Here is a 19,161-nt window from a genome sequence, read left to right on the forward strand (position 1 = left end):
ACATTGGTATTAGCTCAATAGCTTTACCGAATTAACTGTAATTTGGATTCCAAGTAGGAACCCGACAAGACCCTGGCTTGAAAGCGATGTATCAGAAAGAACACACAGATTTACTTGTCACAACTTCGTGCTGATCTGGTATGCAAAATGCAGTAAGGTAGAGCTGCTGTATATATACCTCATCTTGACATATTCCTCTTTTCGTCTTTTCTGGTGTGCATAGTGGATTAGGAAATCAGTTTTTTTGATGACTAACAAATGCCACTGCTGTCACCTCTCTAAAGAGGGCAATTCACTTCCATAAATCACTCTAGACTTGTCTCCCTCAAATCCCATGCAACTACAGAGTTGCGTGCTTTTCTCCAGCTAACTGGCAAACTTTATCATACTCGCAAATTGTGGGAAGGGTTTTGGTTGTGAAAATTTGACTGTTTTGTGGGGAAGGCTCTAGATTACTGAGGCAGATGCATCAGACAAAGGTACAAACCAGGGTGTTAATTCAAGGAGAGAAAGGATGGCTCACCAGCATTAAATAAGTAACTAATAGGATAAAGCATTATCTGGTGCTCCAGAAACATTCTCCAAAATCCTCAATTTGCTTAGTCTGTGCTTATGCCAAGAAAGGTTTGGAAAGAAGCCAAACTCAGCTTGACAGGTCAAGACAGAATGAACTTTAGTAGAAATGTAGGTCACATTAGTACCACACCAAGGGATAAGGCACAACTCTGATTACACTCAGGCTGTTTAAGAGAAGTGCTATGTACCCAGCTGAGACTGGGCTGATTTTCATAGGGGAGCCAGAAAAAAATAATATGGTTTGAGATATTGGTTTACTTTTTGGCATGAAGTCTCAATGATCAGGATTTAGCAGAGGACTCTGGATCTGTCTTCTCCACAGCTGAATAATTTGCTCCAGAAATCATTAAATCGGACAGAAAATGAAAGCCATCATTTTGGCACTTTTTCAGAAATATTTCTCCCTAGGGCTTAGAAAAATCAGAAGAAAATCTAACCTGATTTATTTATTTTGATAAGCTGACCAAGACTGTTAAAAACAGAAAAGGAGGCAAATTCATCCAAACTCTTAACTCCAGTGAAATACAAATTACACAGGAGGAATTTAACTCATTAAATTGAGTACTAAATAAAACGTTTATATAACAGTAAGTAAAATGCTGAAAACAGGAGTTATAATGAAATGTATTGAGTCTATCCCATTGAAAGGAAAGTCAATGACAAAATATATGCAGTAAGTCTAAGAAATATTTAAAAATTAAAAAAAAAAAAGAAAAAAAGGTCATTAGCAGTGACATCAGCTACTTCTTGATCTCACATGGGTTTCAAAGGAAACATTTTGCTTTACAAAAAAAAGCACCAGTGTTATCACTGAGCAGGCACACTGAAGAATAGCAATGAAAATAACCAGCACAGAACTTCAATCTAGATGGGTAATCTGCTGGCAGCGCTCACACAACTCAGCTGTCCACCAGCCATGGACAACATGCTACCACCACCCATGCTCCTGGAAAGCCACAAAAAAACAGACAAATAAGAGTTGCAAGAATGCATGAAACCAGAGCAAGTGAGAAAAAATTATTTGAGGTAAGGATCTATCTGCTCAAATATCTGCAAGGTAGTGGGCACACCATTATTACTATGGAAATAATCATTTTAAAGTCAGTTAAACAAAAGATGCTGTGTGGAAGTTGTTTTACTTGTTACCTAGATTATTAAAAGATGACTGAGTTCCTCACTGCCTGAATAAATCTGTCTAATCTTCTACAAATTAAAATGGAATCATCTGAAAATCCTATCAAAACAGTAGTCAAACAGAAGCATAAAATTTAGTATTAATGAAAACCATGTCTTTAAAGAGAATGATTACTTTTGAGGGCTGAAAGTTAGGTGTTCATGCTGCAGGAATGAGGAAGAAGAAAAAGATTTACAAATCGTAAGTAATGCCTAATGTTCCCCCTTCAGCAGTTTATAATAAATCTGTTGTCCATTAAAAATTACTGCACATGGGCACCAAATTCATGAACACCTTCAGGGTGTTCTGTGCCTTGCATTGATCTATATTTGAAAGATAAACTCATTTGGTTGTGGATGATCTATGGACTTGGCCATTCAGATGTCAGAAAAGCTAACAAAAGCCTGTTAACGTATTGATAAATGCTTCATAACACACCGCATTGTCATAAAAGAATGAATCTGAGGCCAGCCAAGCGTAAGAAATCACGCTGTCTGGCAAGGTGTGTGGTCATAATGAGACACCAGCACATTACAAAGTACAAGATTTAAACTTGGTACAAATAAGATTCTCTTTAAGGCAAAGGAAATTCAACCATGAAGTCAACAGTTTCTACTTCAAATGCTGACTTCATTCTTGATAGTACCTTGACTTCCAAAGCTGGTATCAATACCAGAGCCATCCCACGACTCTACTGCGCTGTCAACACTTGGGACTGTAGTAGAATAGATGTCTGAGAGTTTGCCAGATTTCTGTGCGGTAGAGGTTTCATCTTCAGCATCGCTCAGTTCATTTATGTGACCCACAGGGACAGAAAATTTCTTGGGACTGGTAGCTGAATAGGATTATAAGAAATGGGGTGGGGGTGGGAGGTGGTCATTGCTTTAGTGCAGTTCTAAGAGTATGGTTTTTACTAATGACATGACATTTTTCCACGGATGGCCTAAATGCTTGTTAAACTGTAAAAACACACTCATTAAAGACCACTGGTGCTACTTTGGTCATACTCACCATCTGTCTGCTTCTTGATTTTCAGAGTGACAGTTTCTCCTGCCATCTGTAATAAATGAATGGCTTCACTCAAAGGTTTTCCTTTCAGGCTGCTACTATTTATTGCTAGGATTCTGTCTCCTATGTGAATTGCTCCAGTTCTATAGTAAGAGAGAGAAGTAAAACATTAGAAGAGCAGCACAAAAAGCAACAAAGATAATTTGTCTGCATATTTGGAGGCATGAAAGTCTCATCTCTCTTTCTCCCATTCTGCTTTCACAGCTGTGTCATAGAGTAATCCTATTGTTAGGAACGCTTAAAGCAAGTCACCTTTGTTGTAGTGACAACAGCAGAGCTGAGGCGTGGAGAGATGGATTTCTGTGTTACTGCAGTAGTTAATAACCTATGGATGATATTCATGGCAGCCCACCTGTTTAAGAGTACTCTCAGACAGCTCGATAAATCCTGAAATTAATGTAATGTTTCTAGAAGTCTCACAACAGAACAGATAATGGCAGTGGGAGCAAGTAGCCAGCTATTTCACCAATGTGGTTTCAGGATGGATTGTAGCATAAGAAGAAAATAAATTCTCTTTGTGTAAATGCACAATTTGTTCTGGCTGAGCACAGTTATGTTTTGTGTTCTGTAGGTTTGCTCTGAAACTACCAACAAAGGGACTAGTTATGACAACTCTACCTTTTAAAAATGACAGGTGACAGAAAACATTAGCCTTTTCATTATTCTCTATCCATCACTTACCAAGAGGAGCATTTCTACTCCTCGGGTAATGGTAGCTATGGTGTATGTAAGTGCACATACAGATGCAGTGTGTGTGGACTATGAGCAGAATATTTTCAGACAAAGTTAGACACATGAAGAGCTTTCCTTACCTATTCTACTATACAAGGCTACCACTTTTAAAAGGCTGCTGAAATGTTCCTGTGACTACGCAGTTTTTTCAATCATATTTACAATAAGGACCACAATTCATTCTCTGACTTGTATAGTATGTGCAAGAACATCTATTAGGATATTCCTCATGCTCATGAACTTTGTAATCATCTCAAAATGCCAGCAAAAAGATTATAAACTCAGATCTGAAGAATTAAAAAAAATAAACAGCTAAACCATGAAAATTAGCACGTTTAGGTCAACAAAATAAATCTTTACCTTGACAAAAAGAATGCTTAAAAATATTTTGCTTTCCAAGTTACCTTTCGGCTAATCCTCCTTTTGTAAGGCTGGAAATAATTATGGGATCAAAGGGCTCTTCAGTACCAGAGATTGTAATTCCAAGAGGCCCACCATAGCGCTTGAGCTCAACAGTATAAATAATTGCTCCAGAGCTCTCCTGTTCATCTGTAATAAATGCCAAGGGGATGCAATTGGTTTCTTATGAAAGAAGGAATGAAAAAAAATAACACATTCAGTCTAGTGACTGATAATCAAACAACATTTTCGAAGGATTATATTTCAGATACACCTCTAAATCATATTCTGCTGGATTATTTAGAAAAAATCTCTTGAGCAATTTATTTTTTATTGCCAGAACCTGATTACATTGAAGTCAATAAAACAATTGCCCCCATTCTAGTAGGACTGCATTTTACTCTGTTTAAAATCTTAGTATCTTCTTTCCTATTAAAATGTGACTTCAGTCTTTTTATTAGAGAAGAAACATGTTACTAATATTGTATAACTACCAGGACTCTTCTGTTCCTTGAATTGAATGGAGGGTATTTAAAACCAAAGAGAAATTAAAAATTGTAAAAAGAAATTTCCTTTAAAAATTGTGGAAAGGTCAAAAGTCATCATAAGATGAGCAGTTGTCTTAGTAAGAGAACCTGAAATATATCCCATATTTTTAATAGAGAAATTTTAAGCTTTCAGAATGGAATCAAAAATAGCTCCTGAATTACCACCTAAGTTGAACAATAATTCCATTAGATTTTTTTTTCATTATTTACATAAAATCTGTATTATTTTGAAATTTTAATCTCAACAAAGAACCATCACAAATGCTCCCTTGCCCATCTTATGCTACTGGTATTCAGCCAGGGTGTTTGGCCTGGCTGGCAACTTTTCCTAGATCTGTGGGCAATGACATTTTTAATGGCTTAGTGAGTGTGGAAAATGTCTAGGATGCACATTCTGTAACTGTGACCAAAACTAACCTGAGACAAGTCAGAAAATTCAAATGCTCCCATTTTTGTTCCTGTAGGTAGGAAAATTTAAGAGGAGAAAAAAACCAGCATCACTAGCAAAGGTTCAAAGAGCTGTTTTCTTCTAACACTGGATGTGGTATGTCAGCAGAGCTGGAGAAACACTAATATCTTTGAAGTTATTTTGTCTTTTCCCAGTTTGAAGAAAATGTAGGTCTAGTTTCCTCCCACCTGTTTCCCACTTGCTATTGACATAAAGGAAACCGTACACACAATATTCAAAGGAGAAAAGAATTAGCAGTATTTATTCGGCAAAAAATATTGGGATTTTCATGGCTACTGTTGGCTTTTTATTCCTACCTGGGACATTATCAACAGAGTTTTGGCCCTCAAATCCCCCGAGACCTAATGTTCATAATGTTTACACGGGTGTGGCAACGACATGTGGTGAGACTTCAGCAGAAGGGTGAAAAGTGTTGCACCAAGCTAATTGAAAACACAACAGCCAGTATTTGCTAAGGGTTGACACAATGCTAATGTTTCTCTGTTATCAATGGTAAGTGAATAAGAAGATATTAATTATGCAGCAGTCCTGCCACGTGAGAGTTGGAAGTTTATAGATCTTTGTGAATGACTGGAAAGGAGACTGGCCCATTATGTCTTTCTTCTGGATAGCCCTAGTTAAGAAAATTAATGGTAAAATGCAACAAATGTCAAATTGCTACATTACTTTCTTCTGTTCTTTCCAGACAACATAAATGCAAGCTATTCAAGAATACCGCCTGTATGTGGCCTGAATACACAATGAAGACCAGTTTTGCCATGAAAGCAAAGAACTCTGATATTCAAAAAAGGGTAGCTGCCATTAGGCTAAACAGGAGATAAAATCCTCAGAATTGGAAGTTGGCAGGAAAAAAAAAAAAAAGAGAGAAAAATTGCTGAAAACAAACTTCTTCTGAAAACATACTTCCATCTCAGAAGGAAATGTAATCAAATTATAAATTTTTAGGGTCTCATTTTTTTTTTGAGATTACCCTTCTTTCTTTTATTGTAGTGATGCATGTGGATAATTCTTTGAAATCACATTTAAGGAAATGTTATATTGCCTCTGTGCTGAAGTGCTTCTGTTCTATCCACTAGTCTCTTGCTCTTTAGAGCAACATGGGACTGATGAAGACAAAGTGCAAAAAAGAGCACGGTTTGGGGGAGTATGTAATGTTTTACCCTGCTGCTGACTTCACCTTGCATGGTTGGCTGTGAGGGACACAGCTTTGAGCTACGTAAAATCATCTGGTGAAGGAAGGAGTAGAGAGAGAGCAGAAAGAAAAAACAGAAGACAGAAGAAGAGCTAGAAGCTATGAAGACATTGAAAATGAATACCAGAAGAAAGAGTTTGATAGATAAAGGGGGAATGAGAATCTAGGCAAGAAGAAAACCCTGCTCCCTGCTTTGCCCTCCTCAAAAAAGCATGCCATGGGATGTTAACAAATACGAAAATCTTAATCTCATTCTGTGATTTAGAAATTGTTTTGGAGTGCTCTACTCTCACTAATCTACTAGCATCAGGCTTTTGTTTTATTAGGGAATTTATTAACGATTTTTCTGTTGAGTTAGAAACACATTTACTCTCTTTGTGAGAAAACCAGGCTTTCATAAATAAAGTAAATTAACCAGTGGAAATGATTAAAATTGATTTTAATTGAAGTACACTTGTTGCTACGCCTTTGCTACTTCTTTTTTTTTTTTTTAATAATTTTTCTGTAGTATTTCAGGGGGACACTGATTCATTTAGATTTCAAAGTACCTGAAAATCTGCTATAGATGTTTTAAATTACACTTTGACACTTACTCGACTGTTATAAGAACCATTTGTATTGAGAATTTGCTCAGCAGGTCTCTGAGCTGTCCATCTACATTCAAATATGTTCAGCTATACCAATCATATCTAGTAAGACACTGTAGTTGTGTAGGAATCTTGATGCAGATAATGCAACTGTAAAATAACCAACCTGAATATGTAAAAGAAAACCATTAAGTAAGAATCTCAGTCAGACTAAAATCTGTACCAGCTACCACAGTGTGCTACACCTAAGAGAGCAAAGATGTTATTTTACATGGATGGACACTGAAATCCACATCTTGGTGATGGCGACAGAAAATGTATACCACCTTCCGTGGAAACAGAAGCTGCCTGGGAAAGACATTAAGGCCATGGGAGGGGTGGGGGGCAGGACAAACCCACAAGTGTTTGAAAGTGTGGGAGAAGTTCTTACTTCTACATGGCTGTAACTCATGCCTCTCTTCTAACGGGCTGTGGGCAATTTCTCTGCAGGGTTATTAACAAGATGCAGTCTTCCAAATGATGGGAAGAAAGTAAAGGAGCGATCATAGATACCATGAACATTTAAAAGATGGACATCCTCACGTGCAGGAGGAAACTCAAACTTCCTTCTACAGGCGTTTCTCCTGTTAAACTTCCACCAACTGTATTTGCAGTTTGCTCTTCATAAGGTAACTGGTTTGGTCATATTTCCAAAGCAACTATCAGGCAGGTGTCCCTCTGGATGTACAGTCAGTGACGCCAGCCGCTCTCCAAGATGTACGAACCATGCCTAGCAAACACGACCTCACCACCTGCAGGGACCTTACCACAATATTTTGCCAAGCAGCAGCCCTTCTCTTTGATGGATCAAAATTAACTTCTGAAAGCCAATTTGCACATGTTGCTAAACTGCCTTTGCTTTGTACTGATCATACTGAGAAAATACTACTTGCTTTCAAAAGCTGTTAAAGGAAAAGAGCATTCTAGTGTGATTCTAAACATCACTTCAACAGTTACACTTGAATTGAAATAAGAGTGCTTTTTGTTGTGGGATTGTACAGAGCTTAAGACAAATGAATCTACAGTATGTGCCTTTATGTGATGCCATAATATAAATCCCAACAGTAATGGTAGTTAAAATTGTCTGATATCCTTTGCCACTAAAGTGCACAGCAGAACTCATTTCATTATCTCCAGGTAGAAATCTTGCTTTTATGGAATCTGTAATTGGGAAGATACAGGATATTAATAGATGTAAATGTGCAAAATGATGGCAACTCTGCTGGGCTGACTGTACATGGCTCCTGCATTAGCCATCCAGCACAGCTAGTAAAGTACTATTTACCTTTAAGCAGGTGAACAATCATACTAAAGTCAAGCTTATGTGTTTATGGATAAAGCATACATTGCCCCACTCTGCTGTAGAACTATGTATCCATAGTGCTTTGCTATCCATGATTCCAATCTTAAAGTCAGAGAAAATTTCAATATGCTGATAGAGAAAGATCAACCTTGTATGTTTACACCTGAAGGGAAATTGCCTCTCCAGAAAACTGAAGACCTCCTTTTACAGGCACAGCTCCTGCAGTAACATACCACTGAGATAATTCAAAAATGTATTGATTATTTTTTGTTTCTACTTTGATGCTTTTTGATTAGCATTAGCAAAAATCATCATGTTTAGTAAAACCATTTCACTAAAATTTAAATGTGAAAAAAATAAACCTATGTTCTAAAAAAAAAAAAAGAAATACACAAGAATTGCAATAGGCTCGTCGCTAATACCAGAATTATCTTCATCTTTGCGGATCTTTAACTTTACAAGGTCCTCACAGTGCTGAAGGATCTGAACAGCGTCTTCCATCGAGCAATTGTCAAGTCGATGTTATCTATTGCAAGCAACTTGTCACCCAGTTCCAGTGTCCCAGTTCTGCGAACAAGCAAACAAGCTTACATGAAATGCTAGCAACATTAAAGCAAAGTATTCACACTGTATAATCATTAATATAGAAACAAGATGGGTTTATTTAACAGTTACTTATTTATACATTTTGCACGTAACTGCTGTGCTCTAAATAAAAGTAGAAGTCTCTTACAAGCTTCTCCTGTTTAACTTGAGTCTAGCTGGCCATACAGTGGAAACAGATTTTTACTGGGAGCTTGAATGTCTTACCTGTGAGCAACACTTCCTTTCTTGATATCAGAAATAACCAGAGGGTCCCCCGGTTTTCTACTGGATGGAGCTGTAATAAAGAATAGATACAAGCATCTGTTTCAAATTCTGTATGTGCACATAGGCTGATTCTAGCCACAAATTAGTATTTCATACACACTATTTACCTACATTATATGTCTCCTTCCCCTACACTATCCATACATGAATACAAACAAACAGTAGCAGCATATTACTAAGACTAACAAACAGTAGCAGCATATTACTAAGACTGCAAATACTACTTCTCAAAATTAGAAAATGCCAGAATTAAGGTGACCACTGTAAATGAATTTAACCTGAGATGTCTGAATTTGGGGTTAGGCCAGGACTCAACCAGGCAAAGACATCATGGTACAGCTACAGTGATTCATCTTAAATGCTGTGTAGCTACAACACACAAGGGAAGACTTCTGTTAGCAGAACCTTTCAGCACACTACTGACGCTGACCTTTTTCCAGAATATTTCTGTCAGTCATAAATCATGTTTTATTAGATCCCAACCAACAGAGCAGTTCTGGCAAAAATTTCTAGAGAGGGCTATACCACATTTGTAATACCCACTACTGTCTCATTCAGTGCTTATAGGTGGAGGTATGAAGATGGTGCTAACTGGATGAGAAAGGAGCTATCTCCTTCCCCGACAAATCAAATGCTGTGGAGGACTGCCACGCATACCACTGGACTGATGCACAGTTAATCACCTTTGCACTGATGAGCTTGCATCATATGGATGCTTGCTTCACTGTGACTCACAGATTCCTCTGAAGTAAACATATGGACCTTCTGATGAGTAACCTTGCTCCTCTACACTGCTGCTGGGCTTTATGCATTGTGGACCTTTCCCCACTTTGGGCTGGGATAGAACCACAGCAATTCCAGCAATGTTCAAATCAGTAAAACCCCCAACAGACCTCTCCATGCCCTCCTAACCCATCTCTTCTGAGAGATAATATTTTCTATTTGATATAATTTTCTATTTGCTCTTTGTCCATCATGGTAAAGAGGATGCTCTACTCTACAATGACAGTCATTGCAATTTTTTAACAACTTGTGCAAAAGTTTGTGACAAGTTTCCCTTGCAAGTTCTGCAAGCCATTCACAGTGCTGCTTAGCTTAGCAATTTTACTTGACTTTTCATTGTATGGGAAGCAGTTAACTACCCCATAGGGAGAAGACAACTGTGACTGCTTCCAGAGGATTGCTTCTTGGCAAAGCTTCATTGACTGCATTGCTTTGGAGAATTCATGCACTTGCTGATAGAAGATGACCACAAATGAAGATCCAATAAGGCAAGCAGTGGCTCAGAACTTGAGGATGACAAAAGGTGTTTTTCAGGGATGGTGTGTTGCCTGCTGTCCGCTGTCAAAGTCCACATGGGGAACACAGACTGACTCTTGGTACTGTCATTATAGAAGAGCGTGCTGATATTAAAACATTGCTGCGTGTGGTATAAGGCTGTCACTTCTCCTAAAAGTACTAATGGTTTCACACATCTAAAGCTCTTCAACTGCCCTAAGCCATTTCTGACTTGTGCCAGCTGAGGCCTCTGCATTCACACCCAGAAGGTACTTCTCCATTAGGCTCCAACGCCTAACTGACAATCACCAAAAAAGCTACTAGTATTGGTGGAGGATCACCTACAAAATCGTCATATCTTTCACTACAGCAACTCATGCTTCTTCTCTGGTGGAAAATGAGATCTTCTTCTATGGCAACCCCAAGATGTATTAATAATGACATTCCCAACATAATATTCTAACAGACCTTGTTAACCTCGGTTGCCCTGGCCAAGAAAGCTTTGAATGTCCACAGGAACTGTGTAAGTTCTGCTGAGGCAGCCATATTTCAAATGTAGTTGTGTTGAAAGTACATACTACAGAAGTATGAAGACTCTCAAGAACTTTTAGAAACTTGCCTAAACCAGCAGGCTTTCCAGAAGTGTATATGTTCCAATCTGAGAACAGAAATAAACTTTTGCCAGATGCATAAATTTCATTGCTTGTTCCTCATACTTTCACACTGTGGGTCAAATGTATTTATATGACAGTTCCATGATTTACTTGAATACTTTGGGTTTGTTTCACACATTTGGTGACTTGTTAAAAATTTTAAATTATCACTTTGGTGAAATCTTTTTTTTCCTCAAATGCTATGTTTGACCTTTTGGGTTGACTCACAAATCCTTGAGGTCATACGCATTTACAATGCCTGCACTTTAAAATTTGGGTATTGATACAGTTTTTATTAAACTGCTTTCACAAAAAGTATCAGTACTAAACCAAACAGTCCATTATTCCAAAAAAAGAAGAGAAAACAAATCAAAAGAGGCAGAGACGAAACTCAAAATGTGAATCCACAGCGTACACATGGAAGCAAGGAGTAAGATATTGCACATGTAATTACCACACTTCAAACTGAACAAGTGTGAACCAGCAGCATTTTGTCAGTTATCCCGTGCTACTAATTGCCTGCTGGATTAAAGTCTTTTTGCAGGCAGCAAATGCAGCTCAGTGTGAAATGAATACTCCCTATGCTGACAAGCTCTTAATAAGCAGCTACACCACACTTTTTGTTCTATGTTTTATTCTAGTTGTTCAATGCTCATGACATACTTACTACAAACTATTTAAGTTCTGTTGCAGAGATGAAATCATTGATTCCTTCCTGAACTTTGTACTGCATGTCACAGCCTGACTGCTTCCCAAACACCGGCAAACAGACTCCATCCCCCACAAAAAGACTGAGTACTATGATCCTCAGTTTACAGATGAGGAAAGAAAGCACAGGAACTTTTCGGTCAAAGTACAACATTTTCAGTGAGCAATTTGAGATATCCATGCCCTAATTTCTCACAACAGCTTGTAGTATATAACAGCTTCTATGTCCAAAGCACAACTACTGGCATTTTCAGCAACAGCTGTAAACGCTCAACATTTTCACAAGTGCAAACCCCAGGATCTCAACTTTTCTCCAGAAAATCAACCTGTGGAAAATGTCTTTTTTTTTTTTTTTTTTCTCTCTCCCTCTTTCTTTTTCCCTGAGAAATGACTAGCATCTCAACACAACTTTATCACAGGGAAAAGGAAAAAACTAATTTCTCCGGGGTAGCATTAAACTATCTTTGACCATGAGATCAGCCTCTTTTGCTTTCTGCGATCTTCCACTTCATTCATTATCAGCCTTCAGTCCCTTTCGCTACACAGCACTGTTATTTCTCCCCAGACAGCAGAGAAGGAAGAATTCAGGGAGAAAGCAATATTTGACCATTTAATTAAAAAGATATCCTCATGAATTAATACAAGATGTTTGAAGTGACACTGTATGGCCTTAAATGTCCATTTTTGTTTCATTTCAGACTTATTTTTGATTTAAAAAAAAAATTACAAGTAATATCAATCATTATCAAATCTACACTTGCAAAGACCACAAGCAGGCATAAAAACTTGAGATTTACAACACAGATCCAGGTGACAGAATCGCATGGGGAAGGGGCAGGGAGGGAGATGAGAAATTTGCTGCTACTAGAAAATGCTGTAAATTAGGAATCCTGAGGTCTAGTCTTGGGAAGGGCTCCGGTCCCTTGTGCTCCTAGTCCACGTCAGATCCTCTTCCCACAGTTCTCTCTTTCCTTGCAATCTCCATTGTGGCTTCATACACATGCTGCCCTGATGTTATTTTTCCCCCACCATAATAGCTCCTTGTCACACCTGCTTCTTTCTCCTCACCTCATGGGCTCACCCCATGTCCAGCCCTCTTGTGAAAGTCCCAACACCCCGTACCCATTATCACACCTCAGTCTCTTTCCTTGTTTCCTGTCTCCCTGTTATGGCTATCCACTTGGTTTCTTTCCTCATCCAACAAAGATCAAATCTTTTCTCCCCCCAGTTCAGTTCTTAGTGTACCCACTATTGAGTTCCTGTGGAGATCTTATACAGTCTGTATGATGAACTGCAAATGGTGAAGAGTGCATAAAGTGGTAAATTGAGTGTTGTAACTGGAACTTTGATCTTCAGCAAGCTCCCTCTCTATAAATGACTCTATGATCCGAGGGCTTAGTTCCCAGCCTGTACCCTACTCATACTAGTAAAAGACACACTTTCCCTGCCTGCCTCTAGTCCCTATTAAAAGCAAGCTTAGTGAAACATTGTTAGATTTGTAGATTAGCTGTTCTATTAGGTAAAAACAAAACAAAACAAAACAAAACCACACACATAACAAAACCAAACCAAACCTTCTTTCTTATTTTACTGCTAACTCAAAGGAAGAAAACATTAAACAGAGAATTTGTGTGGACATCTCACCCAGAAATAATCTACTTACTAGACTCAGCCTGGCTTCAAGTTTTGGAGTTTGATCAAACTCTGAACAAAATTGCAGAGGAAAAAGCTCATAGGATGGAAAAACATTTTTTATACAAAGCCAGCCTACTTACCCACAATGACAGTTTAGGATAGGATAGGATAGTTCAGTTGGAAGGATTGGAAGGGCTCTACAAAGATAATCAAGTCCAGCTGCCTTCAAGGCTAACCAAAAGTTAAAGCATATTATTGAGGGTATTGTCCAAATATCTATTGACAACATACAGGCATGGGGCATCAACCACCTCTCTAGGAAGCCTGCTGCAGTGTTTGACCACCACTGCAGTAAAGAAATCTTTCCTATTATTCAGTCTGAACCTACCCTGGTACAGCTTTGTACAATTCCCTTGTGTCCTAAATAAGACTTTTTTTTTTAATAGTGACTATTAAATAGATGGAACAGCTTTTTAAAATTAGATTGAAGTGGTTCTTTTGTTCTTTGAGTAGTGGTTCATTTTGAGCAGCTGAGAAACCTGCTGGTTCTTCAGGCCCCGTCTTGAAAATGATTCCTTGTAACACTGCAAAGTGAAGTTGAGCGTGCTAGGTGAAATCCCAAAATATACAGAAACATGCTTTGGAAATCAATTGCCACAGTCCATGCTAAATATCTATAGATATTTACAAGGTTTATTTCTGCTGAAATACAATAAAATGGAATATAGTATAGTTTCTAGTCAAAATGACTTAGAAAAACTAATGATAATTTGGGTGAGATTCTGATATTTTTACCAGCTTTGCAGCTTCTTATTCCTTGAGTAGTCCCATTAGCTTCAGAGGGATTATTTATGAACCAAGGTGCTGCAGTTCATTACCAGTAAGGATATAAGAATCTTACTTAAGAAAGAAAAGGAAAAAAAAAAAGAGCTGTTAACTAGAATTAACAGACTGGACTATTAAGTAATTTTCTTGGACATAATTAAATGTATTTAAAAATATTATGGAAAAGTAGCTAGCAGCACAAAAATTTATCCTAAAAAAAATAAAAAAATCTATATTCCATTACATGGTTTAAAATAAATATCACTGGCAAGTAAATTGAAACAGATTTGAACACTACGAGATCTACTAGAAAGCTAGCCTTATTCTGTGGAAAGGTTCTGTTATAAAAACACAACTATACATGCACACACACAACATGCTGTGTCATACTTCATTTGGATGACCTAATTTTAAAAACTGAGACATTCTAATTGCTTCAACCAGGTAAGAGAGAGTGAAAATGATGGTAGCTGAAGCATGAAATATATAGTCACTTGTCTTTTCAAATTATTCAATAGTTCTTCATGATGAGGTAGCTATTAATGGGAAGAACAGTTGATCTTATATATTACAGGGATAAGGGAAGGCCAAAGGAGGATAAAAGTCCAGTACATGTGTTAAGGCAGCATTGGGCAAGACCATTTTACTGATACTGACATAAGTGATGTTCACTACCTAAAACTTAGTGCCTTGGATTAATATTAACAATGTTAATGATGTTCATGAAACTTTCATCTGCCTTACTTCATAACATTCTTTTCCTATCAAAGGGTTTTTTGATTTGTTTTGGTTTTGATTTTTTCTTAATAAATCAGAAACTAAGAGAAACTTAGTCTCTTCCCCTAACACCTTTCATGTTTCCCAAAGACTGTCTAGACTGTTGTGTGCCACCTCAGATATGCCTTTAATACCTGGCTGGCACGCTAGGTGCTTATTACCAAAGAAAATAACATGAAGAAAGAAAATAAATTCCTCTTCCAGGACATCTGCCTCCTAACAGCTAACTTAGAAAAATTTCTGGACTTAAAATTAAGCATACATTCAGGTGCCAACCTGAGGAGAGGCCTACATTTTTCTTCTGACAAAAAGTGCCTATCTTGTCCGTTTTGGTCATTTCCTGACTTCGTCAACCAAACACCAAACTACACATGGGATATGGAAAACAAAACAGGTGTTCTCTGAGATGTTTTGATAGAGACAGCACTTTCTCACTCACTGTTAACTCCACAGTCTTGAAAAGAGACAGAATGAACTAGTATCTAGCACTTAAACAGACCAAGTCCAGATGTGATCTCCTGCAGCATCCCTGTTTAAGCCTGGTCATAGCAACTCCATTGAGTTTCCTTTAGTTATTCCATTTGGTTTTCAAAGAAATCACATTGCTTCCTGACAATATCAGTAATAAATGACATGCTAGTATGTTAAAATACCATGACAAAAATTGGACAAAATGGATAGAAAACATTTATATTTTGCAAATCACATTGCCTCATTTAGGAGATAATTAGAACAGAGGAAAGTACTGAAAAATAAGTAAGAAATGAAGCAATTCAAGGCTTTTACCAAGGAAATTTACATTTTTTCAGTTAATAGTAGAAATGCTTTAAAATCAAACAAAGAGTTAATCTTAGACAAATTTCATGTGCATTAAATACTACCAGCAAGTGGGATTATTACATATAACAGATAATTTAATTTACATATTAAAGATACTGCAGTACACTCAGAATAACAAAGCCAAGACCAAGCAGGTGTTCCTCTGGTTGTATAAGGCACTAATTTTATGAAGTAGAAACTTTTGGAATTAAGTTCCAAGTAAGGAAGGTATGCCAAATTTGGAAGAGTGAATAATACTAAATCCCTGGAACATCAGTTTTCCATTCAGTCTATTCCTACAGTCAAACAGAAGTACAAGATGTCTTGAATTCCAAAATGAATATGAATCACATTACTAGAAAGATAGTATTTTTACTGTAATCCTATAAACCATGACTGATCTTAAGAATGACATTTATATAAAACAGCCTCTCTCCCCATTTTCTGTTTCCTCAATACTTTCATTTGCATAAATACATGCAGACCTATGATTTTTCTTCAAGCATCACATCTTACGGAGTCCAACAATTATGAATTCAAGTGTGTAACACAAGAAAACAGGCCTGCAACATCTTTCATTTGTTCCTTAGGTGTAATTCTTAGCACTGAGCTCCCTGCTGTATTTTTGATAAACTTTTTCCATTGTGCTGGTAAAAGATCTGAGAATATAAGACAAAGAACCATCTTTCTCCAAGATACATGAATAATTCCAAAGACAGACGATTAGCTTAAGAAAGGCCATTACTACAAAAAAATATTAATTCCAGTGAGGCCAGATTTGGCAGTGCCATTACGTACAGTAAATACAAGCCCATTAACTCAGATATGGATTGTTCCTCCACCCACCAAAAGCTGAACCTTACCTGGTCAAAATCCAGTCCTAACAGAGCTTTTACTGTCTGATCCCAAAATAGGTAACATTTCGATTTCAAACAAATAACACTTTTTTTTTTTTTTTGAGAATTACACTAATGCACACCCTTGTCATCTTCTTCAACCACCTCTGAAGTCCCCAGTGAAAGATTTTGCAATATGACCTGCATATTTAGAACTGCCCACTAGTTTTACAGGTTGAAGGATGTATCTTCAAACTGTGTCCTGAAGCAGAACACAACCTATTGTATGTGGGTTCCCATGACTGTGAGAACCCTTGAGGTCAGTGGGGTTCTGCTCAGGAGCCTGCGACAGACCATGACTAGCTTTGCTTGCAACTTTCTTAGCTATGGAAGTAGTTTCACATGTGCTTAATTCTAATTACCTTTTTGTTTGTTTGTTTAAATTAGCTTTAATGAGAGTTAAATATATGTTACGCATGAAGGAATAGGTCAAGCTTTAGGCCTGGCAAACTTCTGGCATCTTTAACTGCTATGGGGGGATATAAATCTGTCACAGGATAATATTTCATCAGAGAAAGAGCACTGCTAAACACCCCATTCTAGAAACAGAAAAAAAAAAAAAAGTTTACACCAAAATAAGCATAAGCCTACAGCTATAGGACCTACTATCTGCAGATTATCCCATCACCGTGGTCTTAAAAATAAGCACTTCCACTTACAACTTATCGTGATGCCAAGTTCCACATTATGCTTCTTTGGTAGTTTTACATGAAATGTTCCACTGCTTGGTATAACAGATTCTACAAAAAAAATATTTAAAATATTAGATAATTTATATGACACAGCAATTCTTAGTTCATGGAACTACACATGTAAGCTGATGAAATCACATCAGCATCACAAGTCAGGGGTGAAACACGGGTGCTGATATGAAGGAAGTAGGACATACGAAGTATGATTTATATCTCTATTGGTAATTTCACAGTAACTCAATTTTTTTAAGGTTTAACTGAATTTATGGTGATTGCACAGACCAGCAGCCAGCTGAGACTGCATGTTTTTAGCTTGTATGCAATTTCTGTGAGCACACATGAAAATGTTAGCATTGGCAGATAGGTTTTAATTAAAAGGACAGGAGATCAAGTCTTAAGAATTTCAGGCTTTTGTTGCTGTAGGTCTAATACATTTTTAACTATTTGCTAAGGCAACTGTCATGATTTTACATCTACTGGGAAGAAATGAGATCAAAACTGCACTCATGAAGAGGCATCTGGAGCTGACTGAGACAAAAAAGCACATGGCATTGCATTGAATTCTGACTTTTCACACCACTGCTACCAAAAGTTTGTGTGCTGGCTTGAAGAAGAGCTAATGAAAATTCCAGCTATGTGAATACATAAACATACATGTGGCAGGAGAGTCTAATGATGCATATAAGTCTGTTGTTATGGAGCAAATGGGAAGAACACAAGTCCAGGGGCCAAAACACAAATCTTATTGTCCTTGTGACTTCAGGCATATTTAAATGAGAATTTTCCATTATTTTGTTTTCATAATTTTTAATATTCCAGTTCCTATTTATATAGATGCACTAATTGTATTTCACCATTTTTTATAGTATACTAGATATGTACATATTAAAATATCACAAAGAATTATACTAAGAATATTTAGCCTACTTTTGACATCATGATTTATAATACCATTAACAATAACTACACAACTATAACTATACTATACTATAACTATACTATGGAAAATACAGCACATCCAACACTGTCATGACTTCAAAGGAGCTACTCTCAGATAAGTACATAAGTCTTAAAAGTTTTTACCATTTCTATAGTGAGGTAATGCACATACATGAAGTGTATGTGTTTGTTTTACACAATTTGTGATTATATAGGTGTATTCTGTATGCTTAAACACATTACAGAAGAAAGGAAAGCTATTAGTAATGATAAAGGTTCACCAACAACATTAACAATGACTTTTCTGATTTTTACTAATTCGATTTCTAAGTTTTTTTTTTTTTTTTAGATTGTTGATTTAAGATAGTGCTAAGTTAAACTCTCCAGACTTTTCTGCTTACCCATCCTTTTATAATACTTTTTTGTCTAGTAACACATTTCATTAGCTGGCCTGTAGAGGATTTGTCTTGACTCATCAGAGTATTTCTATCTCAGGGAAGAAATTTGTCTGGAAATAACTTAGAGGAAGGACTGTCACCAGATCTTTCTAAGGACTTGTCATTTCTATTTGTGTTCTGAAGCACGCTGCAGGGCTACGTGGAATGAGAAAGCTGCACAAAAAGACGTTTCAAACAGGTCACATGAAAACTGAATGGTGTATTGGAGAAGAAAGTCCCCACCTTTGATACCTAACACAATATCCTTAGGATTTATTCCTTTGCTTTTCTTGCAAGACAGAACAACAGCACGTTCATACCTGCAACATCAAATTCTATTTCCAAGGTGACCTTGTTGGTGATAGAGGAGTCTCTGAGCAGTTGATTGGCCTCATCAAATGTGCTGTCTTCTGTTGGGATACCATTTATTGCCACTATTCTGTCTCCTATTTGCAGGACCCCACACCTTGGCACACAGTGATACAAAAGAATAATCAGGCGTGCATGTTACCAGAACCAGTAATACCAATAATAAAGAAACATTC

General features: G+C 37.2%; 1 protein-coding gene across 1 annotated transcript in view; it reads right to left on the bottom strand.

Moving 5' to 3' along the window:
• Positions 1–19,161, bottom strand: part of GRIP1 (glutamate receptor interacting protein 1) — a 227,729-nt gene that overhangs the window by 17,825 nt on the left and 190,743 nt on the right. Inside the window, 8 exon segments of the mRNA XM_040552728.1 lie at positions 2,397–2,585; positions 2,762–2,901; positions 3,955–4,099; positions 8,510–8,608; positions 8,611–8,654; positions 8,898–8,967; positions 17,208–17,288; positions 18,937–19,082. Of these exon segments, the coding sequence (XP_040408662.1) occupies positions 2,397–2,585; positions 2,762–2,901; positions 3,955–4,099; positions 8,510–8,608; positions 8,611–8,654; positions 8,898–8,967; positions 17,208–17,288; positions 18,937–19,082 (914 nt within the window).

The sequence above is a fragment of the Cygnus olor genome, chromosome 1 (genome assembly GCF_009769625.2).
Source record: "Cygnus olor isolate bCygOlo1 chromosome 1, bCygOlo1.pri.v2, whole genome shotgun sequence".
Taxonomy (NCBI): Eukaryota; Metazoa; Chordata; class Aves; order Anseriformes; family Anatidae; genus Cygnus; species Cygnus olor.